At 42.6% G+C, this 26,584-nt stretch overlaps 1 protein-coding gene across 7 annotated transcripts in view; it reads left to right on the plus strand.

Annotated features, from left to right (window-relative positions):
• LOC6543693 (RNA-binding protein Musashi homolog Rbp6) overlaps positions 1-26,584 on the plus strand; it is a 165,849-nt gene that overhangs the window by 39,131 nt on the left and 100,134 nt on the right. For all 7 annotated transcript variants that reach the window (XM_015158528.2, XM_026976626.1, XM_026976627.1 and 4 more), the window contains one exon: positions 21,910-21,991. In XM_015158528.2, the coding sequence (XP_015014014.1) occupies positions 21,910-21,991 (82 nt within the window). The remainder of the gene's footprint in view (positions 1-21,909; positions 21,992-26,584) is intronic.

Below are 26,584 nucleotides of genomic sequence, written 5' to 3' on the forward strand. Positions count from 1 at the left end.
TCTGCGCCAGTGGAAAACACTTGACCAACCGATGATCGAGAGCTGCATGGCCCGCCGTGCTGTTGGTGTTCTGAAAAACTGTTGAATTACCATTCCGCATAGCTGCCACCAGATAGGAGGCACAAGACTCTGGGCAATTAGTGGACACAACCCCGGGAATTTGTCGCAAATCTAAAAAGCCAAAAAATGACTTAATAGCCAAAAGTTGGGCATGCGACAAAGTAAGCGTTCGTGCGTGGCATCAACGTGAAATGCCACAACGGGGGGGATGGGGTTTGGATATTTGCGGCTCATATGAGTGACGCAGCCAGGCTGACTTGTCGTCACCGAAAAAGGGCGGTTCTGGGTGCTGCGAAAATTCAGGAAGCAGCCAGCGCGTGCCGTTGGGAAACTTGCCAGCCAGCCAGCCATTCAGCCAGCCAGATAGTCAACCAACGCCAAAAGCCGGGCCAACAAGAACCGCTCGCCAGTTAGCCAGGCCGCAAGAGAATGCGTGCCTGTGGACAAAACATGTCAGCAGCCTCGTCTCCGTTCACATCTATATATATTTATGTATATATACGTATTCGTATATATCTAGAGTATGTGCACTTGCCTTAATTCATAACGCTCTATGAATGAAGTGAAGTGTGTCAGGCCCGCGAGTGCAAACTTCGTTGAGTCTAAAGCAAATGCTCAGCTGGCAATTATAATTTCCCATTTCGTCGCTGTTAAAAATATGATTCAATTTGTTCTGCCTGCCCCGGCGAACGAGGCAAGAAAGAAATATAATTCAAATTTTTTTTCGAGCTCACCAAGGGGTGTTTTTCAGGGGGGATAAGTTGAGTGAAGTTGTAAAATCTAAAACGAACACGTAGAAACATTTAATAAAATATATGTACAAAGAGTAGAAAACAATGTGACACTGAATGATTTCCTGCAAATAAGAATCTCGAACAATATTTAAGAAAATTTAATAATTTAAAATAATTTAGAACATTTAAACTTTGTATTACATCTAACAACTGTTGTGCTTCTGTGGTTTTATATAAGCCAATTGTGTGCCCAATTAAAGCTAATATTGAGCTAATTTTACAGGGTACCACCAGTCCTGCTCTTTGATTTAGATTTTGTATCAGCTTTTCCTCTTGCGCTCGACGAAAATCCGAGCAACAAATGCGGCATTAAAATTGATTCGCTTACCCACATCGCTGGGGAATGGGAGAAACAATTGGGAAGGGCGAAAGGGATGGAGAAAACCGTGTAGATAGGGACAGGGAGAGATTCCGAAAGAGAGATAGCAAACCCTCGACTGATGGCTGTCTGGGCTGATTAGACTTAGAGACGAGGATAGACGACGGCGTGTAAATGGCGCCTGGCAAAAGGTGTTGATGATGATGTACATAAAGTGCCGCTGGCTGAAATGTCAGGGGATAAGGGGGCGTTGGGGCGATGGGGCGTTGGGGAACTGGCTAAAACTTGTCGCCGCGCACGGAAGCACAAAAATTGAATTGACATGACCGTCGGTGGTCCCTTCTCCAGCTCCCGACTCTTCTGCTCCCGACTCTCCTGCTCCTGATGGCCCGCATCCTTCTGCTCCTGCTCCTACTCCTGCTCCTGTTCCTGCTCCAGCAAGGAATCCCCAGAAACTGACAACAGTTTATGTTGGGCACGACAGTTAGGAGCACGCTTCATAAAATTCATTTCCGCGCCGCCGTTGCCGCCGCTCCTGCTGCTGCAAAAGTGATTAAAATTATAATTAAACTGTGATGGTTGTTCCTCCATCTCTCTTACAGAAAATCTCCTGCTCTGTCATGCACAGGGAAAATAAGTACGTGCAATACATTCAGGAGTTGACTGAAAATAAGTATTTCATATGTTTTTAAATTAAACTAGTAAATAGGTATAGGAATCAAAGGACATTTAAACAACAAATCTGGCAATATCATTCTAAAATGTTTGATAAAGGCTAATACCAAAAGTGTTGTCTTTTTGTAAGCAAACCCCCACTTGGGATAGTTATTTTGACCGCAGTGTGAACACTCTCAGTTTCTCTGTGGTGCAGACAGCCCGAGGAACATTCAATTTAAACTAAGCCCAACTCTCAAGTACACGTGGCGTATGAGCAATGTCCGCGGGGAACCCAAAGGAGGGGAACTTTGCAGGGAGGCGTTTTATGCATTCAACATCCTATCCTGCAGTCTGTCCATGCATTCAACGGTTCATTGGTTGCTATAAATATATAATACGTGACAAATACGTGCCGAGTTCTTTTCAATCCGATTCTGCCACCCTCTGCCCCCTCTGCCACCTCTGGCACCCTTCACACACACACACTGAAAACGTGTGTAGAGCATTCACTTGTATGTACAAATCCTTGCCAGAACATACGCCATTCCTCGCAAAAAAGAGTAGAAAAGGGAAAAATGGTTAGCAATAAAAGTGTTCAGCGTACTGTTGCATGTGGTGGGGTAGTGCAAAAGGGTGGCGAATTTCCCGCACAGGTTGAGTCCAAGATGGAACGCACTTGTTGATTGGCACTCAATGTTGCGTCTTAAAGGATTGATGTACTGCCGCTGGAGGACTGGCACAGGAAGGGCCTCGTAGATAGAGAGTGTGGGGGTACAAGTGGCGGTAGTTGCCCGTGGCAACCACTGCAGCGATGCACGTGCACTGGCTGCCACCGTCCTCGTCCACAATGACACCCCCACCCCACCGTGGAGGAACGAGGCTCCCAGCACTTTTTCTGGGCAGGTCGTCACAGAAACTCCATGTCGAATAAGAGGGAATTTTTAGTGGCTACCATGAATATTTTAAGGGGCAGGAGAATATACTACCACGATGGGAAAGTTGAGCGATAAAGGGTTATCATGATTATTATTGGCTGTAAAGTTAGATACACTACCTTTCATTCTTCCTAAACAGATTTCTTTTTTAATAGTACAGGAGACACAGATTTTGTTTTCTTGATAGCTAAAACAATACATTTAATTTTTAAATTAAAATGTCTAAGCTTTTTGGTAAAGGGAAACACACAATATACTTTTGGTAGCGCAATTATCTACGATAGATTTAGTAGCAGAAACTTAATGATTTCTCGAAGTCGGGTTTCCAAAAGCTGTGTAAACAAGAAAAGGTGTAAGCTTTCGCTTTTAGCCCCTTGACCCCCAGCTGAAACCCTTGCGAAGGGCATGCCCGTAGTTTCCATAGTTTCTGGGCTGGCATCATCAATCCATCCGTGTACCCATCCATCCGTGCCCCCGAGTCCATACATCCATCCATCGGCAACAAGCTCGAGCAATGAGCGCGCTTATTCCATTTGCTTAGACATGAACAAACGGGGAAAAAAAGGCGGAGGACCCAATCCCTAGCCCAGACGCACAGATCAAAGGGGAGTGGAGGGTTCGTGGGTTGGTGGGCTGGTGGTGGCTGAAAAAGCGCAAAAAAGGAAACGGAAATTGAAAATCTGAAGCTTTTGGAGAGCGAGTGAGCTGTGAATCCTATTTCAAGTGCAATCTTCAGTCGCAGGTTGAAAGTAATTCAATAGTTGGCGGCTCTGCGAGGGCTGAGGATTGCGCCGGTCCTCCATTCAGCCGCTCCTGCCGAGGATTCCCCCTCTAAAGCTGGATCCTGCTGCTCCTGTCATTGAATGGCAATCGAGAGTGGCACGTAATGCCAACAATTGCACACCAATGCAAACACAGACGATGGGGCTGCAATAGGACGAGGGATAGTGGTGGGATTGTTATGCCACCGGGCGCTGGAGAAAGGGGGGTGGGCAAATGCGGCTGGACTTGGGGGTTGGGGAAAATGTGGGGCCAGCTCATTGGTTGCATGTTGCACATTGCACGTTGCACGTGTGTAGATAACGTTTACTGTTGCGGCAGCAGCTGCTTAGGGCTTAGGTGGCTCCTACTGCTCAACCACTCAGCCCGGGTGCCCCCTTTGCACTCCTCGGCAACCCCCACCAGCTCCATCAGCCTCCCATGCGTGCACGAAATTCATTTATGTGCACGCAAATCCCTAATCCCTAGTTCTTGCTGCCCGTTTGTCTCCCGTCCCGGAATCCGCAATCCTCGAACCGAGGATGCGACACCGACAACGATGCCGACAACATTTGCGGAAATGACTTTTGAGCGGTTCCTCCACGGCATCTGCCACCGACACAGCCACAGTCGCTCCTACCGCTTTCCCTGCAGAGAGAGAAATTGAGCCGGTAATTAGTCAGGGTTCTACCAAAACCATAATGATAAATCGCTACTTTCATTTGTGCACTTAATGCATTGCTCTACAATACATTGTTTTATACACCGTTGTTTTTTATTATTTTTAAAAATATATTTAAAAACTTTAATGTGTATTTTGTATGTATGTATATTATATATTTTATATATATATAATATATATAGATATTTTTATATGTATGTATGTAGGTATGTATGTATGTAGTATATATGTTACTTGCACAAAGTAGTACAAATTGTCTTAAATAAAGCCTGAAGAATGTTTAACTTACTGTTGGATAGTTATTGCCGCTTTTAATATTTGCTTAGGAAAAATATTTTCTTGTAGCCCTATAATTCCCAACTAGTTCTAGTGAGGACTGTAAGGTATGTCTTCTATTTAGAGTCACAAAATAGTAACCTCTCTTACCAGTCGAGCAGTGAGTGTAGTGTATGTGTAGTATATGTACCGGTGTATATATGTAGGTATGTATGTATGTATGTATGTATGTATGTTTGTATGTTTGTATGTTTGTATGTTTGTATGTTTGTATGTTTGTATGTATGTTTGTATGTATGCATACATGTATGTATGCATACATGTATGTATGTATGTATGTATGTATGTATGTATGTATGTATGTATGTATGTATGTATGTATGTATGTATGTATGTATGTATGTATGTATGTATGTATGTATGTGTGTGTGTGTGTATGTATGTATGTATGTATGTATGTATGTATGTATGTATGTATGTATGTATGTATGTATGTATGTATGTATGTATGTATGTATGTATGTATGTATGTATGTATGTATGTATGCATGCATGCAATCATGCATGTATGCATGTATGCATGTATGCATGTATGCATGCATGCATGCATGTATGAATGTAGTGTATGTGTTACTTGCACAAAGTAGTAAAAATTGTCTTAATTAAAGCCTGAAGAATGTTTAACTTACTGTCGGAACACATAGTTATTGCCGCTTTTAATATTTGTTCAGGAAGCATATTTTCCAACACTCCTTGAAATTTGGTGTACGAAATGGAGTGCAAGTGTATACTTTGGAAGGCAATCTAAATCTATATCTATTTTAAAAAATGTTGCCCTGACAATCAATAGTAATACTGAAGGTTTAAATTTCAGAATGGCTTTAACGTTTCAAGTGTTATATTAAAGCGCTATCTAAATGATCTTGCAATGTGAAATTTCAAAAGTGTTCTTCCTAGCACTCAGAATTTTCTTTAGTGTACCCTTCACTGTTTGGCTCTGGGAAAGCCCGCGCTGTCCCCGTCCGGGCTTAGTAACAAAATTAAAGTTGCGCCTGCCACCAGTTCGTCGTCGCTGGCTCAGCCGTGCATCCTGCACCCTTTTCGGCGGATAGTTGATGGCTCTTGGCTGTGCTTGTCGTCCTTGCTGTGCTGTCTCCCCAGGACCTGCTCGATATCCTCACCTCACGCACCTGGCGACGCATCATCCGCCGCCTGCGCCCGACACAAGATTGATGTAGCATTCATTTGATGCGGATTAGTATTTTATAGCTGCACTTCACTGCCACGTGGGGCAGGCAACGCACGAAAAGCGAGTGGATCCTGCACTGTTCCTGCTTCTTTTTCATCCTTGGCCACGTCTTGTTCTGCGCTATCCTTTTTCTGTGGTAGGGTTTTCCCGTTTCGGAGAATACTTCGTGTCTAATAACATTTATGTCGCAGAAGATTGAGTTAAATAATTGCAATAATTTATAACACTAAATTTCGATTCTACACTTTAAAATAGGATTTAACTTATTGAAAAGTAAGGCTGTAAAATATCTTCAAACGCATGGAGTCCTGAGAAAGTCCGAGCTAATATATTTTATAAACTTTACGCCAAAACCGAAAATATATTAACATATGGCAGTTAGCTTGAAGGGAATTCTGAGGGTAGTTTGGAGTTCGGCCTTTGAAGGCAGGCTTAACCCCCGACCCCCGCTACTCCTGCTCCGCATTTTTTGTTGCTCTCGCATTCCTTGCAATTGATTGCTCCCCCCTCGGCCACGCCCATGCTCCGTTTGTGTGCTCGTGTGCGTGCCGCCCCCTTCCCCTGATTGGGGTCAGCTATTGACAGGGATGCAGGGGCGGGGTGAAAGGGGGTGAGAGGGGTGGCTTGGTGGCCGAGCCCGGGGCTGTTGTTGTTGCTGTTGTTGTTTAGCTGCTAAGTTGCTTACTTGATTTGTAGCACAAATTCAATTCAATTGGCTCGCACTTTGGTAATCAATAGCATCTGACCCCAGGATTTGATTTCACTCGGCAACAAAGTTGCCAATACAAATCCAAGCGTAATACATATAACGCCCGCTTTTGTTCTTAAATGTATTTGCAGTTCAATATTAGACCATCGATTTCCTTCTTATCAACAAGCAAACGATTATTTGTCTGCAAAACTCAAGCTTCCACTAAAAACCCAAGAAAACGCTGCAGCAAGTCGCTTTGTTATAACTTAAAAGAAAAATAAATAAATATGGCATATAGATGGTTGCGTTTAAATAGCTTTGTGAATATATCAAACGGAATATTAGGTTCAACAAATGGAGATATAGGATGGAGACATCTTAAGCTTAAGAGGGACAAGGGACGTGTTTCCTAAAGACTAATCAGCGTGCGCGCCCAGTTTCTCTCAGTGCCCTTGGACCGTCAATCATCTTGTTGGACAGTGTAAATCGTTTGCCGCCTGCTCCGTTTGATTTGTGGACTGTGCGTGGGTGGGGATCTGTGTGGTGGCTTTCTAAGGCATAACCGCAGGATAGATGGAATGCGAAGCGAAGTCTGCCGTCGGCCGACGAGGTCCTTGCTGCAGCAGCGCTGCAAATTAATTAATTTTGACGAGACCAAGGAAATGGCAACCATTTTTCCTGACTGACTGCCTGACTGCCTGTCTGCCTGGAAGCCCCGATGCTCCAATGCTCCAATGCCGGAGCATCAGCGTCAGCGGCAGCTTTGGCAAATATAAATTGTGTGCCGGGTATGCAAAGGCCGGGCCACGCCCCCCTCAACTAACAGCCCCTAATTCCCAGCCCGCTCCTCCGATGGCTGCTGATGATGGGTGTGAGTGTAATTACTTGCACACCTGTCGACAGCTACACACATTTACTCACTCATTTAATGGGGCGGCAGGTGAGGCAGATAGTTACACAGGACCAAAAAGAAGTTTCGCACTTGGTCGAAAAATGAGGCTTTTACTAAAAAGACAGCATTCCCCTTTTCCATAAGTTAGCTACACACCAAGAAGAACAAGAAGTAGCTAACATAGTCACAATTGTTTTGATTGTGTCCATTTCCCTTGGTTTTGATATCTGCATATGTAAGGACCAAATACTCTGGGTGATTAAATCTGTAAATTAATGAGACTCAATGAAATTCTGTTTGCAGAGTTTGGTATGACGAAATCAATTAGTTCTCGCCAGCACAATTTCGAACTACAACTCTGTTTATTTTTCGCAGTGCAAAAACAGCAAGAGAAGTTAGTTGAGGACCCAGCTGGCGGGTTAAAGTAATTTCGACCGCTCTACGAAGCCATTAGAAGTCGCCGACTTGCAACTGCCAACTGGCAACTGCCACAATTGCAAATGATTTTCACTTTCAGATCGAAATGAATACTCCACTAGTCAGAGGAGCTGGTGTCCCGTCCCCGGCACTAGACAGCCTCCCACTGGAGACGGAGGGCATAAATTTCATGGCCGCACAGACATATACACAGGTATATTTCAACACACCTCCACATCCTGCCACCTATGTTGGGGGCTCGAAGGCAGCGCTAAATGTTGCCGCTCTGCCTGATAAATGACCCTTGAACACCTTTAAGTCTTCGCCCGGTTCCCTCGCAATCCCAGAGCCAAAAACTTTGGCCTGACCGCCCTCGAGGCATATAAATTGAAAGCTATTTATCATACACATGCCACACACACTTTCACCGGGGGAAAGTGAGCTCTGTGCGCCTGTGTGTGTGCGTGCGTATGTTAACTAAGTTCTTGGTTGCGCTTGGTTAGGCCCGGGATTCGCTCTCGATTCGTCTCGGAAGTGGGAAAAATTCTGGAGGAGCGAAGTGCGCGGAGTGAGCAACTGGAGCCACTGGAGAAAATTGGTCAGTGGGCTTGTACGCATTTGCTGTATTCAAAGTTGCTGTGCCTTATCTTTTTTGGCTTCAATTAAAGTTAATTTAAATAATTAAATAATAGAAATTTCTAGTAGTAGTAGACAACTAAACATCTCTAAACTTTTTGTTAAGCTGCGTTTCTTGATTTCCCAAAGGATTGTCGTTTACGCTATCCCTTTTCATCAGCAACTCTGCCAATAACTCATTTTCATCACGTTTATTTCAAAGATAATTCCCCATTTGGTCACATTCTGCACGAGGAAACCTTGATACCCCACTTCATCATGGGCATGTCAAAAACAAAAGCCCAAAAACACTTATTACCTCCAAATGGGGACGCTTCATTTCCGGCCACACTTCTAGCTAGATGCCTCTGAAGGATTCCTTTCTGGGCCTGGGCTCCTTTTTCATTTTCATTTTCATTTCGCTTTTCATTTTTATTTTTGGGCTTGCCAGGCTTTTTTCATTTCTTGTTTTTTGGTTTTTTTTTTATTAACTCAAGCATTTCACTGTACATTTAATGCAACACTGAGCCGCATAAATTGCCACTGGCCTCGGCTCGTTTCTTGGCATGCGCCAGCTGCTCCAGCTACTCCTCCATCCTCCATCCTTCATACAACATCCCAATCTCTATTAGTCTCATATGTGCCATAAAAAATTCGTATAATCGCAGAGGGCCTGCCGCTCCTCCTCGGTCTTCATCGCTGTCTCTTGTCGTTTGTCTCGCTGGTGAATCCGTATCCGCAGAATCGTTTTCGTCTGCCATCCGCTCGAAATGGCAGCTGGATGCAATCCAAGGCCATTGTTTTCCATAGTTAGCCACTGCCATTGCCGCCTGTGGTGCTCCAGAAGTAATTGCACAGCGCAAAAATTGCGGCAATATTGCTGTTGGAAAACGAAAGGATTTTTATACGACTGCACAACGAAGATGTTACTGAACATTAAGTGAATTGTGTCCTTTTAAAACAATTAATTAGGCCTATACATTTTTTCTAGGTAGTGTAAGATGAATTAATCTTGCTTAAGTGTTTTGAATTTACTAAATTCATTTACTAAATTGTATGATATATTTGTGAAATATACTTTATATATTACTGTGCTCTAATCCAAAAATGCCGCCTCAGGAAACATATGCGATAATTAAAAGTTCTGAAGTTCTGTTCTCGAGTGCTTCGATCATATTATGACAATTTGTGAACTCATTTAAAAGTCACTTCCAGGCCATTACTTCTATATGTCCTGGTCCTGGTCCCAACCCCCTTTGGTGTTTTCCCTCAGCTCTGAGCAACTCAAGCTCCGTGGCTTAACATCTCAGCCCAAACTCCTTGGAGTCTCGAATGTTTCCGGCATCAGTTGGCAAACTTCAAACTGCATTCGCACAGCAGGACCTTTTGCGCGACCAGAAATAGCACAAATGGAAAGCAAAACAAATGACAACAGATTTACGGCTACAAAGTCTAATTAGCGATAAAGACTCCTCTAATATTTGTCACTTGAGACCGAAAAATGGCAGTAGCAATTGCGGTAGAGCTTTTGGGAGTTGGCAGTGCGGCGAGAGATTCGCGCCGCAAAACGCTGCCAAATTGCAGCGGGAAGTTGTTGTTTTTCCTGCTGGCAGCCAAAACAGATTTTACCATTTTGTTTATGAAAAACGAAGATAACACAACACAACGCAGGGCGGGCGGAAGGTGTGTGAAAATTCTCTCGTTTCTTGGGCCAAAAATTTACATAGACATAGACGAAAGGGGCGGCGAAGGCGGAGGCGGAGGCGTCGGTTTTTCCAGCAACGGATTAATTGCAAAAGGTGAGCGCTCACACACAGTGAAGCTTGAGTTTTCCCGCCCTGGAAGGAGGAGGTGAATGGGTTGGCCATTAGGCAAAAGGTGGGCGGGGCCAACTCAACTCATTTGGCATTTCGAATGCTTTTTGACTGGTTTTATTGTTGTTTTGGGTTTTGGTTTGCCTTGGCTCTGGCTGCCAACAGCGATAAAATAAAATACACAGCAAACGAGCGAAACTCCCAACAAACAAACAAGCAAACAAGCAAACTCGGTCTGAAACAGCAGGAGATTATTGTTGGTCTAGATCCAAAAGTCGTTGGTCATAAAAACTTAACGCTTTTGCCATTTTGACCACAAAATGATGCATTATCCCCCCAGTTACTAGAACTTTTCGGGCACAACCTGAGCCTGATTAGCTCAATTTGACACTAGGGACAGTCTTAACTTAAAACAAACTATTGCTACTTTTTCTACCCCGAAATGCTGGCCAAGTGGACTTGGAAGACAAAGAGGAAAACCGTTCGAGGAAAACTCATTTGCTTACTTGGCCTTATTGAAATTTTATGCAAAACTCAAAAACTCAAAGTCGAATGAAAACTCACGTCATGACTGGGCAATAATTTCTTGTCCTGCCCTGCTTTCGCCTGCTTTTCCGGGTCCTGTGGAAAATGTTCATCTAAAATTGCCATGGGCCCTCGTGCAATTGCCGTTTCAAAATTTATTTCACTGTGCACAGCCAAATGAAAATGAAAAAATGGGCAATGCCCTACGCGAAAATCGAATATTTCTTACGCTAGCTTGAGTAGTTGAATGTGAATTCAAGTTCACACTTCTTCAAAAAATAAAAAACTTGTATTCCGATTTTGTAGGTTTTCTTTTATGAAGAAAGTACTTCATAGTTTTTATAAGAATTCGGGTCCAAAAACCATTTGGTTTTACTAAATGCCTTAAGTATCTTATAAAAAATACTTTTTAATTAACAGATTTTCTTGAATATAAGTTTTTCTTAGCTTTTTAGGTTCTGCCAGGAAATCTATTGAATATGTTCTTTAGACTTTTTTATCTCGGTACTTGCTCTTTCCCATAATCATAATTTCCTATGTAAAGTTTTTCTTACCCAAGTGCTTGATTTTTATTCAATAATCTTTTCCACACTTTTGTCCGTACCCACTTCACTTTACTGTGTTATTCTTTATCAGCTTCTTATGCTATTCATAAGACTCTGCTCCAAGGATGTACCATATAATAAAGAACCAAAACACTAAGAGAGGAGGGAACAGGGCAAAAACGAGCTCGCGTAACAATGAAATTGATACTTTTTTAAATGGAGAAAACTGCGGGGGAGTTTTCGATGGACGGAGGTCTGATTCTGGTGGGATTCTGGGGGATCTGGGGGGTGGCTTATGCCTCGAGAGCTGTTTGCTCGTCAAGTGGGGCCGAGTGATGAGAGGGATTGTGCTGGGGGGTGGGAATCATGTGGTACGTGCTGGGAATGCGTGAGAGATTTTTATTTGGGGGGCTATCGATACTCTTCTGAAAAGAAATAACGAAAATAAGGCACAAACGCACACACTGATAGGTATATATGTATTCAAAAAACAAATGGAAAATGTAATGATTATTTGCTTAGCTAATACCGCACAAAGTGGACCGAACTGAGCTATGATCTGTGGCCACTTTTGCTCTGGCCTTCCAAATATTGCGCATACGCCCCGTGGCACATTTGATTGCTCCGCATCAATATTTTCATCTCCCGCCGCCCGCCGCCCGCCGCTCCTCTTTTTCAGCTTAGCAAATTAGCAGATGTGCAGAATTTGCATATTTGTTGCTTCCATTCGGTCAGGGATCTTGTGCCACTCCGCTTTCCAGCCTTTCTCCGGCATTTCTCCGTTGGCATTTCTCTTCCACTGGCTGGCATTTGTTTACCATTTCGATTTGGCACAATTTGTCACTGGCAGGCTGTCATCTTATGGCTTGTTAGTTGGGTTTGTTTGCCTGTTTGCCCAGCCAGCTTACGGACACCAACAAGTGCCCGGGTCGACTTTAAAGGATCTCTCGACGGCTTTCGGGCTCCCAGACTCCCAGGCTCTCTGTCTCCGTTTGTGTCGGTGTCCCTGTGTCTCATCTCTGACTGATATGTGGCAGGCTTTGTCGCTGTCGTTTCCCCATCCTGGATTCTCTTCACACTTCGTGCACCGGGGAAAAAACTTTCATCAAATGAAGACTAGGTAATTATAATACATATAAGCAATGAAGTTTAAAGAAATACACTGTCAATTAAGTTCATGTGTCTTGTGTTCAAGAAGCTAATGGATTTTGATAAATATATAATGTATTTGAAGAGTAAAAATTGAATAGATTATTGTTGACTTTCTTGAGTTCGTGTTATCCTCATAGGATTAACTTTATCTTCCCATACTCCTTTGTTTTCATTATATCATCATTAAAACTTAATGAACAACGCAAATAATCTTGATAAGTGTATGTTTCTATGGGCGTACAGGGCTCCTCTTTTTTATCAGTGCACGAGTGTGTATGAGCGTTGTTGCCTTGTCCTCAACGCCGTCGTTTTTGTTTGCACAGTTGGTAATGCTGTTGTTCCTGCTGCTCCTGCAGCTCCCATCCTTGGAGCCATTTCCCAAGCCCATTCCGCATCTCCCCATCCACTCAGCTGGTCAACGTGTGGCTGCTTATTGTTGCCTTCCTGCTGCACACCCTGCCACTCCGGTTAAGTGTCAATTTGATGCTGCTGCTTTTTCATGTTTCATGTTGCCACCACTTCTGTGCTCTGTGCTCAGTTCTGTTTGCCATAAGTGCCACACATTTTGTATAGCAAGTTAAGCCACTAATGAGGCGGCCACCTGCCGCTGCCAATGCCAATCAACTGGGCAGGCGGCCAGCGAGTGTAAACACAAAACTAAATTGCTTGGTAATTAGTATGAAAAATTGCGTGTAACAACAAAAAATAAAAGCAGCCAGGGCAAATCCGGTTGGCTAATGAAAAGTGGCCCGAAGGATGTATCTTGTTGTGGAGCAGGCTAAGCTCGAAGCTTTAAAGAGCACTCACAACACTTGGTACATCGATACTCCTTGCCCCTCTGGGAATTCAATTCACTTGATCGCGTATCTAATATTCAGCCACACAGACATTAACCAGAATAACAATTATTATTCCTATCATTGCATCAATTTGTGCTAATTAAATTCGTACTTCAAATATCGATTCATATATGTTAGTAAGTGGAATTTTATTTGCGCACGCAAACGTCAAATTAAAATAAAATTGAATATAATTTTTAATATAATTGATGTTTAAAATATATGATATAATATATTATAGGGCTTCAAGAAAATATGTTTCCTAAACAAATATGAAAAGCGGCAATAACTATGTGTTCAAATTACATAATATTGCTGCTCAAATTAGGAATTATCGTTCTTGGTGTAACAATTGTTTACATTTAAGTAATAACTTAAATAATAAGGATAAGCCGTGCAATAAAACAAAACAATTTTGACTTCTATTTTTGAAATCGATTTGTGTGTGCCTATTCCGATTTAATGGTTCGTTAGCTTTGACAATAATTCCTGTTTACATTTTTGCGGTAACGAAATGAAATAATTTAATTACTGACCAAAATTGGTTTTGTACAAAATGTATCTTCGAAATACCAGCGCTATTATCGTGCCTGGCCATTCCCCATCAGAGTAGTCCACTTTCTAATTATCCGCCCGGTGGAATGCCAAATTTGCAGCCTCTAATCTGCCCCTCATCAACATTTCAGCAGCTTAAATGTGATTGGAGAAATCTATGCCGATTGCGACCCAATCCGACCTGAGATATTCAATTATTGCGGGGGCTTCTGGAGGACGACCCTCTGCAACCCTTTCGCTGCATTCCAAGTTCAAGTTTTTGGGATAAGCTCGAGCACACTTTCCACTCGGCGCTGCCACGAAACCCACTTCAATTTTTAATGAATCCAATTTCGGGCTGCTGTTCTGGCTGAGCTGCTGTGCGTTCTTTTTTCCACCCATTTTTGTTGCTTTGCATTAATTTCATAATTTTCTGCTATTAATTATAATAGAATTTTTCAGTCCGTCTCCGTTGCCGGGGCGCCAAAAGTTTTTCCAACGTTTCGTTTCGTTTGGTTTCGTTTCGTTTCGTGCGCTCGCTCGCCGTTATTATTATTATTATTATTATCGGGCACCATCATATGCCCGTAATTAAAACTTATTTCGGGGTTTTTGTGTAGCCAACAAACCAAGAACTTAACTCGCCTTACCCTTGCCAATCAGCGGTAGAGATTTCCTTGGATGGATGGCATGGGATTGGGTTTTGGATTTTCGTGGGAGAGGAGGGTAGGGTGTGGGTGCCAACACTTTAATACATCGAAATCTTGGACGCACGTTCTTAAGTAATGGATTCAATTATAAAGTTAAAATCCTCGGCGGCTTTCCTTCTCCTTCTCCTGCCCCCGATCCTCCAGCTCCTGCTCCTGCTCCACGGGGGCTGCGTCATCGCCATCGCGGCGGCAATCCGACTGGAAATGATTCGCATAAATTCACAATAATTTATAAGGAAATCCTTTAGAGCTCCCCCATCTTTCCGGGCACCGCCTCCTTGTTGGACTGATAGTCGCATTTTGGTTTATTGCGTCGAACGCTTGACCCTTTTGTTCCTCTATCCCCATCATCCTTATTGACTCTGTCTCTCTATATAGAAAATATATCATTGAGCAGTGAGAGAAACGTCTGAAAAGCTGTCTATTTTGCCTCCAAACCATATTCAAAATTAAAAACAAATTTTTAAAGCTTAAAACATTCTTTCGAATGATTTAGGATATGTTGTGTAAAATTTGTATTGATGTAATTATCTATAAAAAAGATTTATAGTTAAAGAGGAAATTATCAATGAATTTTTCAGTTTTAGAAGGAGATACATTTAAGAGAATTTTAGGAATGTAATACATTTTTAGTGAAGTGAAAACAATACCCTTGATATTTACAGTGCTCGAGTGAGTGGTGGCATATCTATCTACATACTTCACCTGGCTTGGTCATCCTTTCGCCCTTTCTCCAGGATGTTACTTTTTAATTTGCTTTCAGTGATTTCCACGACGATTTACCTTGACTGCTGGAAATTTATTCCGCTTGGCTGCATTGGCAACAAAAAGTCCGAGTGCAGAGAAGGAATAGGAAACGAGCTGAGACTTTGCATTCAGTGAGGGACCGAGACCTTTCATCCTGGCTGAGTTCGCTTCGTCCTGCTGCCGCCGCACTTCGCAAATCAATTGATTCGTATGCGTTCACAGTCGTCCTCGTCGTCGCATATCCTGCGTGGAGGAGCTTCTCTGGGGGGGCTGGGTTGGATTTGTGCCGTGGAACGTACCAGGAGCACCAACCACCCAACCAGGAGAAGACCCTCTTGACCCTTTTTGTGCTTGACTTCTCGGCTCTTGTCTTGGTCTTTGTCTCTTCTGGCCCCCCAATCTGCGAGATTGTTTACGTGGTGGGCGTATTGCGGCCAGGGCTGGACATTAGCATGCTTTTGATGCTGCCCTGGGTGATGGGTCCTGGATCCTGTGTCTTCCAGAGATAAGACCACTCCCACCCCCCAAAACGCCAGACCACTTTCTTTCTGCTCCGAAAGTTTTGGCTTTGTGTGCGTGGAAAGTTTTCACCGCCTTTTGTTTAACCGGCGCTTCTTCAACTTGCCTACTTTCTGGCCTTTGTTTTCCATCAAGTTTGGACTTTGATTTTTGACATTCTGTTTAGTTTGGAGTTTACCTTGTGTTAGTGACCCATTGTCCGTATTTAAATGTCTTGACCCGAACAAAGGCGGATCCAGATACGGAGCACTTCGTCTCCATACTCCGGCCATTCATCAATCATTTGGTGCGTTGATTTTAATTTGTGCGTCTCAACTTTGAACGCAGCTCACATAAATTATTCAAAGTTGCCGACTCAGATGCCCCAACTCCCCGAAAATCTCCAATATCCAATGCAATTATGGTAAGTGCCGTTCGCAAGTTATGGCAATCCATAAGTCTATGACTTGCCATTGCCATAAATCGCGCCAACTTGGGCAAACATTTTCCGTAGATCAGGTGAAAATGTTGACGCTTGTAAACAAGTTTTCCATTCTTGAGCCATTGAGTAGGGTTAAGGAATTCTGCGTGGGAAAAGGATTTTCCAGTGGGCCATGTGGGCATGGTAAAGTTTATGCCTTATATTTATTTATCCCAAATCTGAGAGCTTAGTTTCATATGCATGAAGATGTTTACCGCGAAAGTTTCGAAAGGTTCTTGAAACTCCTCTAAGCATATCATAATTAAAACAGTTGCTCCTTATACGGGCCCAGATTATGTTGGCAGATCAAAGGGGATCTTATCTAGGATGGAGTTTTTTAGTTTTGTTATTGAGAGTCTAAAAACTGTTTCAATTATGGTTCTATTGTTTCTTGTGCAAGAAAGAAATTAAACCCGTATTTATAAGGAAATCTTTGATAGGATTATGTTTAACTTTTCTTGATTCAAAGATTACTTCAAAGATTTATTTGGCTTGTGCATTTGCTCTTGTTGTTTTCGATTGAATTAGTATTTCTCTGCTTAATTTCACTTTCGTACTCACTTTCACTAAGGCGCAAAAATGCTTTTAACGGTGTAAAAACGAATGTAAATAATTTTATTCACTGAGCAAAGAGTAAATGATCTAAAACTATTGCAAAAAATATCAATATCCATTTTAAAGCCATGAATCACTTATTTTTATCAGGTTTCCTAGAGCATCAAGCGTTCGCTTTTTTGGTTTCTCGCCCTGGCTGGCAACTTCTCCAAATATTATTATTTACGGCTTAGAGCGAAGAGCAAACAGCGACAACTGTTACCCGTAGCCCTCGGGGGCTGAACCTTAACCCCTTAAAGCCGGCGTAATTCACTAAGCGAAAGGCGGCCTCGCAGGACGAGGGCTCCTGGGGTCAAGGGGGCAAGGGGGACTGGAACGGAACGTGCGTTGTCTTGTCGCAAAGTTTTTAAGACTTGCTTGACCGACCTTTGTCAAAAGTTGTTGGAGCGCATGAAAAATGATGCTACGACCGGGATGTGTTACAACAGGCTCTACGGGTCCATCTAGCCGTCTCTCTCACTGCCTGTCGCCCCATCTCTTTCCGCCCCGCTCTGGGTATCTCTGCTTTCCAGTGAATTGCCATCTCGTTTGCTGTTCAGACAAAATAGCAATTTGCGTTTTCCAACAAAACGATACGCTGAGGGAAAAATAAAGATTTTTAATCATTGTGTCTTAATTCAATCCAAAACTCATCATTTTTTGGAGTTGGAATGTCTTGCTAATGTCATTGCCGAAAATAAAGTTTATGCGTTTGAAGTGGAAAGGTTGTGCCACATTGCAGCAGTAGTCTTGTTGAGTACAAAGATGTTATATAAGATTTCAGACAAACTTCGTTATATCTAGTGTTAATATTTACACAACCTATTAGTGAATTAAATTCATGGAGTTGATAATATCTTTTAATCTAATTTACAGTGCAATATTAAGTTATATTATTATTAAGTTACTTGTGTGAATTTTTTGCACAGAATTGTTACAGAATTGGCTGTTTCTTAAGTTATTTATTTGTATATGTATTTATTTGTATTTGTATTTTTTTGCCAAGCTTTCGCGCAGTGTAGCTCAGGGCAGAGCCAAACCGAACGGAACAGAAGCTGAGCTTGAGTTTTTGTTGCGTGGCTGCCAGTTGCCTCAGTTCGCCTCACAATTGATTGAAATCCCTTTGCGCACACCTTTTTCACCCATTCTGGTTTTGGTTGCTGTTTTGCTGCTGTGTAGTTTTCCCCAATTCCCCATTTTCCTAGCCACCCCCTATGGCTCCTAGGCGCACCGCAAAGAGCACACAACTTCCGCTTTCTTTGGCAAAAACAATAGAAAGCACATAAATTTATGGTTTCAGCATTGTGCTTTTGACAACATGTGCGGTGGCCTATTGGGGACCTTTTGGGCGTTGATGGGGCAGCAGGGGGTTAAGGGCCGCCAGGACGTTAAGGGGTTAATATGCCTCCAACCGCAAAACGGATTGCCTTGGGTGGAAAGAATGGGGGTCCGAGTTTTCTTATAAATAATCCCACTAAATGGATTCGGGATAAATTTGCCTCTATGCGTCTCTCTCTGTGTGTGTGTGTGTGTGTTGCTGTGCCTGCTTGAACTAATTACCTGCAAATCCAATTCCTGCTTCCAGATTGAACCTATTTTGTTTATCGCTTATTGTTTTCGCCCCAAACCAAAAATGCAACAATCAAAATTTCCACTCGTGCGTTAGTCCGGTGTGGTAACTTTAATGTTTTTGGCATTTTCTTGCAGCTGTTTCGCTCTGCGGTCCCGACCCTCTCGCTCGCACACGCTCTCCTCTTCAAAATTTATGTTTGCTGGCTATGAAAATGAAATGACTGTGGTAAACATTTTAATTAAATCCAAGTTTGGCTTTTGGCCCGTTACAATATATTTCGCTCTTGTCGCTGCTCCTTTCCTCCTTCCTTCCTCTCCTCTCCTCTTCTCGTCTCCCCTTCGTTTTTGTTATGTGTATTTTATTTTATTTTTATTTTTTCACAACCGTTGGGTAGCAAATAAATTTTAATTTTATTTTTATTTTGGCGCGTTTTAATTTGTTGACCATTTTCATTTTTGTTTCTCTTTGTTTTTGTGTTGCCAGTTTTTTGCTTCTTCACATTTACACATTTATTTTGTTTGCCAGCTTTTCTATTGGCCCCGTCGGCTGGGGGCGGGTGCAGGGGGGCGTGGCAGGACGCGGGTTTTGGCCGGTCAAGTGACAGTTGGCAGTGAGCCTTGCTAAAGAGTTGGGGTAAAGCGGTTGAGTGGGGGGCTGCAGACAAGCTCGCAAATATGAAATGCAAAACAAACTTTGCAGCTGTCACTCAAAACTGAATGCCGCGATGGATGGCAGAAGGGGGGGGTACCCGAAACTCGGGGGGCTGGTGCACTGTGAGAAACGGCAAAGGGGTTTAATTGGGCAGAAAGGCCCCTGTCTGAAATATTGTGTGCGGCAAAAGTGAGATATAGCGGACTGATTGACACGTTGATGATGACTTCATGTTGGCATTTCACCGGGAACCTGATTTTTGATAGCAGATTGCGGAATCACAATCATAAATAATTCAAGATTTTTGTGTGCTATTTTGAAATATGTATGTAATTGGACTAGTTACTTCTAAAGTTTTTTATAAAAAGCTTATTAAAAATGTCCCCACGATTACTATTTTTTTAACGTTCCTGAAAATTGATTAATAGACAAAGAAATATGGAATTTATAAGCTATAATGTACATAGTTCATATGGCTTTTGTATATATAAGAGACCATTCTGATATAATATGGGAAATAGATGCAGAATTAGTGTTAAGAAAATATACATCAAATGAGATTGTTATAAACTTAAAAGATATGGGTATTAAAAAATAAAATTTTAAAGCTTATTACCCAAAATCAAATAGAACTTATACCACTTTTCCAATGTCGTTATAACTTTATGCGCGACGGTAACGAATGAACTGCGAATTCTCATTTCCGGTGACCCACTCAGTCACAGCCATTGGCAGTGGTTTATTTACACCTCAGCTTCAACTAATGGCCAAGTCAAGCCATAGAATAGAGTCGCCCCTGCCCCTGTCCCATTCCCAACGCCTCGCACCTTCATCAGGAACATAGAGGGGCAATTGCCCATTTAAACTTAAAGTGTAGCATACTTTGCTGCGCCACATACGCAACGAACCTAACGAAATGGAGCGCAACCCTTTGGCTGCCCCATCAATTTGCATGCTCCGCACGCACGCACACACACTCGGCCGAGCTTTTCCATTTCCCATTTTCCATCTACCATTTCCCTCATCCACATGCCACTCGAACCGCTGCGCCAGTTGCTGTTGTTATTTATGGTTCCAAAACTGTCATAAGCAAACAAATTGTTTTTTATTGTTCATAATTATTGTGCATACTTATGTAAATCACGCGACGCGCTTCGCGTTTTGCGTTGCATTGCCCCCACTTGACTGTCTGCCTGTGGGCGGTACCATACCCACCCCAAGCCACCCAGTTTCCCACCCCATTTCCCTACCCCTTCGTACCCTTTCCCTTGGCCACATTTCCCATGCACTCTTACAAAATTTGCCTGGAAGGGAAATAACTTGGATGCGTATTTTGGACAAACAGACTGAAAACTTTTGATAAACTTTTGATAAAGTTCAGCATACATAACTAAAAAATTAAAAATAATTAATATGCCCTCGAAAAATGCAGCTAGAGCCTTATAAAGCGAAAAAAATACTTGAATACTAGTTGTGATGTTTTTTTTTCATTTAAGTTTTAAAATTTGTTAATGTGTAGTTTAAAAAACTAACTCCCCGAAATTCTAGCTATCTTTTTGTAAAAAATAATCCATTTTGGAAATAATTTTTCTGACCAAAGGGATTTGAATAGCAAAATGAATACCACGATTTCCCACAAGCCTTGTATTGAATTTTTGTTTTAAGTGTGACTTTTTGCAACAACACAAGGCGCAACTAGTTGCTCTGGCTCTGTTTTTGGTGCGTGTGTGTTGGTGGTGCCGCGATTTCTGGGCCGGGGTAGTGGTGCGATGGTGGTGTTGCCGCTACTGGTTCCCTGGTGCGATTTCTCGCACCACATTTATGGCCGGAGCGTCTTGGCCACGCGGCGTGAACGGCAAAATCGTTTGTTTTATTGAATTTTTATTGTAGTTTGAATTTATGACGGCTGCGCCGACTCTCGACTGGATTAGGGCTCCTCAGCCAGCAGCCGACGGACGAAGGATGACTTTATCGGTTTTATTCTGCTTGTTTTTGCTGCATTAAATCGCAGCCAACGAGCCTTGGTATCTGTCGTGTGGCCCCCCTTTCCAATGCCAATACCAATCCCCGCCCCGGTCCCTTTTGTCTGGCAATTTTGTTGAAATAACTTCAGTGTTGCGTTTGTGTGCGTACGTGCCGCTGAAGTGCTTCCAGCCGGGCGGAGTCCTGCGTCCCCATCCGCCATCCGCCATCCTTCATCCGCATCCGCATCCTCCGGCCGGAGTCAGAGTCAGATTAGCTCGCAAAACCGCAGACAACAGCTGCCGCTGGCAACCAAAGCAGCGAGTCTGAAGTGGTCTGCGTACTTTGTGTGCGCTTACACTCAGAGAAACAACAAAAAATTCATTATTTTTATTGTTTTGCGACAAAAGAACAAAGTCGAATGGCATTAATGAAGCAAGTAAATTGTAGAAAAAACACAGGATATTTATTTTTATTACACAAGTTTTTATTAGCAAGTTAGGAATACATTGAGCTTCAAAAAGTCCAAGCAGCAGAATAAGATATAGCTTTTAATTATTGTCTATATTAACAATTATCAATTTAAATTTAGTTGCGGAGTCACTCAGGAGTTTTTCGAGTGTACTCTGCGAGTATGCATGTGAATAATGTCCAGTTGCGTACGCAAAGGAAGAAAGGGGAAAGGGCCGTTATTCAGGGAGATCCTCTGACAGGAGTGAGAAGAAGTTTAGGGTCCAACCAGTTTGTTTATTTGGGCATCGCGCGAAATTCATTTTCCCTTTTTTTATATTTGCTTTCGGTTTATTTTTATTTAGCGCGTAACGAAATTAGTAACTTTGGCGTCGTGATTTTGATGGCCGTACTTGGGTGTAACCCCAGGACATTTCATAAACCTGCTTTGATTGATTATTCACTGCATTTGCTTGTTTTCCTTTCAGAGAGCTTACGCGATTACTTCGGACGTTATGGTGATATCTCAGAGGCTATGGTCATGAAGGATCCCACGACGCGCAGATCCAGGTGAGTGGGTCCTTAGAAGGATTGTGTCCGAAGTGGGGTGCATTTTTTGGGACTTATAAGGGAGTTATCTGTGGTCAATCGCAATGTATTTGAGAAATACAATATGTGCATAGAAGGGTTTTCTTTTCTGTAGGAAATGTGATTGCAGATATAGGATAAACAATGATAAAATATCCACGTTTGGATTCGTTAGGCTGGAAAAACGTTTACCTAGTCATCGTTTACTTATTGAAAGGATTCTTTTGATTTTTATTTCATATCCTTGCAGCTTTTCCGTAATGTTTTCATTTTCACCGCGCGTTTGGCCGTGACTTCTGATTTATCAATCAAAATGGGGCAGACCCCATTCCAAGCGAAACGTTATCTGCGCTCAAACTGATTTTAATTATTTCCTATTTTCGTGTAATAAATTTGTAACCCGGCAACCTTTTACCTTTCAGCCTTGCCCGACTGCTGTTGACCCCTCTATCAGTCATCTGCCAACCCTGTGCGATTGTGCCATCTTTGTTGGCGTTGTTGTTTATGGCCATGCACGGCTGCATCCATTTCCAAATTTGAACAGTTTGGTTAACCGCTAATTGGTTTTCATTTTCATTGATTTTATTTTTTCCTCCGAGTTACTCCTCTACCTAGTACTCTGGCTTTTCTCTTTTCCTCTGCACATGTGTGGGTATTTCCGTGTTGTGTACTTTTGCCGTAACGTTTGTCATTTGTTGCGGTTTCGATCAACTTCCAGTTGGCTGAACGTGGCCAATACCCCTGGAATCCCCCGGCCAGTCCTGTACTTTGACCTTATTTAAAAATGCTTAACGTAAATTAGCTGGTTTTTGCGGACAGTATGAATAATGAGATGGCATTTAAACGAGTCCATTTCAATTTTGATATACACCAAATGAAATATAAGATATGTTTAGTTAATATTCAACTAATTTAAAAGATTCTTAACTGAGCTCACATATTAACATATTATTTTAAACCTAGTTGTATTTTAAGAATATTAGGAATTTGCCTCTGCCTTATTTAATTAAAACTGAACACTTTTTGCAAAAGTTATGCAGACTCCATTTCCATTCTCTACAAAGAAAGTTTAAGAACGTCCAACAAGCAAGTGTTTATGTTCCGCTTTCCCTTTGCACTAATTAAGCGTTTTATGGGGCGTATACACAATGCGCGAAAGTCCTTTCCTTTTTTAGAGCACTTTTTCGCCCGGTTTAAGCAACTGCTGCTGGAATTTGTCCAACGAAATATATCTTTGTTTTAATTGAATTTCATCTAATGTCGGTGGAGTGGCGGCGAAGCTTTCAGGTTAACAAGCGACGAAAGTTTATGCCACCTTCCTGCATTTCTCCTTCTAACTTTGCCACTCCCCCCGACTCCCTTCCACTCACAGGATCAGGCGCCGTGTGTCCTTTCGCCTTTGTGCATGTCATGTTGGCTGGCAAAATTTTTATGAACTGCGTGCAGCAGAAGCCGGAGCAGTATCTCGTACTGCCAACAGTAAAACAGTTGGCACTTCGCCCCTTCCGCCCCTCCGAAAAGTATCTTGAAGAGCGGCAGCTCGGGGTGGCAGGTGTTCTACCCTCTGGTAGTTGTAAATTCCGCAGCTCTATTTGTTGCCGTTGCCCTTGCCGTTGCCGTTGCCGTTGAGTTGCCGTTGTGTTGCCTGATATCATCGTGTCAGGGATTTCTAGCAAAATTTAATAAAAACTTTATGTCGCTTAAAAGAATGTTTATGGAAATTTTTCACTTAAACTTGCGCAAAGTAATAAATGTAAACAGAATTCCTGAGAAGGTGCGACAACAAAATTCAAAACCGGAAGACAGAAGGGGCAGGATAAAGAGGGCGGAAGGGGCCAAAGTGCCAGAGGAGCAACAAGCTGCACGCAAAGTTGCCGCAGCGAGAGTCAACAGTGTGGTTAATAAATATGCGCCCCGGTTCCGAAACAGGAAACAAGGATACGCCACCAGGATCAGCCATCAGAAGGCATTGCATACTTATAGGCCACCTCCACTAACTGCTTACACGGCGCAAAAAGGCTGTAGAGAAGAGCGAACGGAATAGGGCTATTTATGAAATATATACCCACAGCATTTCTATTATGTTTAACTTTACTGCTTCGAAAGGGATTATAAATGTCTGAAACAATATATATTGCAAACCAATTTGATTAAATTCGCCTAAATTAATTTCGTTCTCTGTAAACATCCCTTTCGCTTCGGTCCTCATACATTTTTCTGCGTTAGATAGATGTCCTGAGATATCTCACTTCAAATGAGATTGTATATTACAATAAAATGGAGTGAAGTACAAATTAGAAAACTTGCAAATAAATTTTAAGAGCATAAAATGAACAACAGTGGCAGATGGTTGGCGGCGAGCGGGGTGGAAAATCCTAAAAAGAAGGCAATAGCCCGGGAAAAACAAAATGAAAGCAAATGGCAAACAAAACACATTCACAGAAAAAGAATGAGAGGGAAAATAGCGAAAAACTTTTGCAAGTTGAGCGGGAATTTTCTTCTTGCGGGTGAGAAGACAAAGCGGGGTCGCTCAAGTGCAGCAAAAAAAAGAAATGGAGTAAAATGGGAAATGGGCTAAGAAAAACTCGGCACCCAGCCACCCAGCCACCCACTTGCCCACCCCCTCCTGCGCATAAGTAAATCCAAACAATTTATTGTTGTACTTTTAGCATTCTTCTTGTGTTGCTGTTGCTGTTTTTGCTGCTGTTTTTGTTGCTGCTGCTGCCATTGAAGCAAACATAAGCGACTTTTCAATGAGTTTCGAAAGTTATTGAAACATAAATTATATCGCACGGCGCACGCACGCCAACAGCAGAAAGCTCCGCCCCCATTTTCCGACCCCGCCCGCCCGGAAAACCCCCCGCGGAAAACACAGCCACAGCATCACCCTCTGTGTGTGCGTGTGCGTTTGTTTGAGTGTGTGTGTTTGGCAATTAAGTTAAATTTTTTTCGCCGCCGCTTGTTAATGTTTTTCTGTTTTTATTTGGCGCTACACGCGCCAGCAGAAAATGCTCGCTTTTATTTATTTGCCGGACACACACGGCGAATGTTTACCTGAATCTGTATCGAATGAGAAATCGCATTTTCCACCCGCGCGCAATGTTGCATAATAAATTTAACGGGTTTTTAGATAAGAGCCGGGCCACCACACACACTCCTGCAAAATACAAGTATACACTAAAAACATACACAAATAAAAAGCGGGCTGGTCCAAAGGGATAAGCTGAACAAAAAATGGCGGAAGCCTTTGGCACAACCATTAAATGTTTTGGCTTTGATAAACTTTGATAGAAGTTCGATTTCGTAAGGCAAATTTGTACGCGACTTAGCTGAATCGAAGTGGCAACTCATTCCATAATGGCCAAATGCTCATTTTAAATGAGAAATATTTTCGGCGGCAAAAAAGAACTTTGCAAAGACTTAACAAAGACAAAGTGTGTTTTGTAATGAAGATTAAGGGTTGATTAAAGCAATTTCACGCAGGCGAAATGTTTTATTTGCCGCATTTAACGGCCTCTGATAATATGCACTTAATACTCGGGTAATTCCCCTGTTTTGTGCGCCGCATTTAATATCCTTGTAATAATTTATGTACAACTTCAAACTCGTATTTGTCTTGCTCTAACACACTCACTCTCGGTGGACATAATTAACTCAATTTAATCACTTTGCCGAGCTCGCAGCTTTAGTGCGCCACTTTATGTGTTCCAGCGGGGTGGTGGTGTTTTTTCCAAGGGTTTTTTCCTTGTTTTCCGCCGACCTTCTGGCATTGACCACTTGCATGTGGGGGGTTTTTGGGGATTGGGGGTTGGGTGTTGGGTGTTGGGAACTGGAGGTGGCGGATTCTGGACCGATCTCACATATTCGGCCATACGCGAATGGCAGCTGCGCTTTGCCCTTTTCATGTTAATTTCCATCGTACAAACCAAATGGCTTTATATTTTCACCCGTCCGCCCTCCCTTCTCCTGCTGCCCTTGCATATGTTGAGTGTCCGACTGTGTGTGTGCCCTTTCCTCTGCATGTGTGTGGGTAGCAATTTTTCATCATTAATTATGGCGTCGCTGGGCGAGTGTGAGGTTGTGGAAGTGTGTGTGTGCCAAACATCAGTCAGTTACAGGAGGCAAAAGACCATTAGGACATCCCAGTCATCGGCCAAGCTGAGCCAAGTTGAGACGTCACTCACACACGCACACGGCAAAAAATGTTGATTATACTTTTCATTATCCTTCAAGGATACTGCACAGGGATAGTGTAGAAATCTGAGCTGACAGGTATCGACCAATGGGCGGCTAGGACTATGTGCTCTTAATCGAATTATAAAATGATTGGTCTCGTTCCACGCTGAATAATCTGAATAATGAATATAGGACATTTTTTATTTCTATTGGCAAATCGACTTAAGTATTAGGAAGTGGTTTTCTGAAAGTATCCTTTATTTCCAGTGCACACACACTTGGCTGTTGTCAACTGGAGTGGCAGCATTGCTCCAGCTCCAGAATTTCACTTTTCCTCGCCATTGTTACTGTTGATTATTTCATGCGCTTTCCTCCGCCCCGCGCATTTTTATGCGCATT

This window comes from Drosophila erecta, unplaced genomic scaffold (genome assembly GCF_003286155.1).
Source record: "Drosophila erecta strain 14021-0224.00,06,07 unplaced genomic scaffold, DereRS2 tig00000021-arrow-pilon, whole genome shotgun sequence".
NCBI classification, from domain to species: domain Eukaryota; kingdom Metazoa; phylum Arthropoda; class Insecta; order Diptera; family Drosophilidae; genus Drosophila; species Drosophila erecta.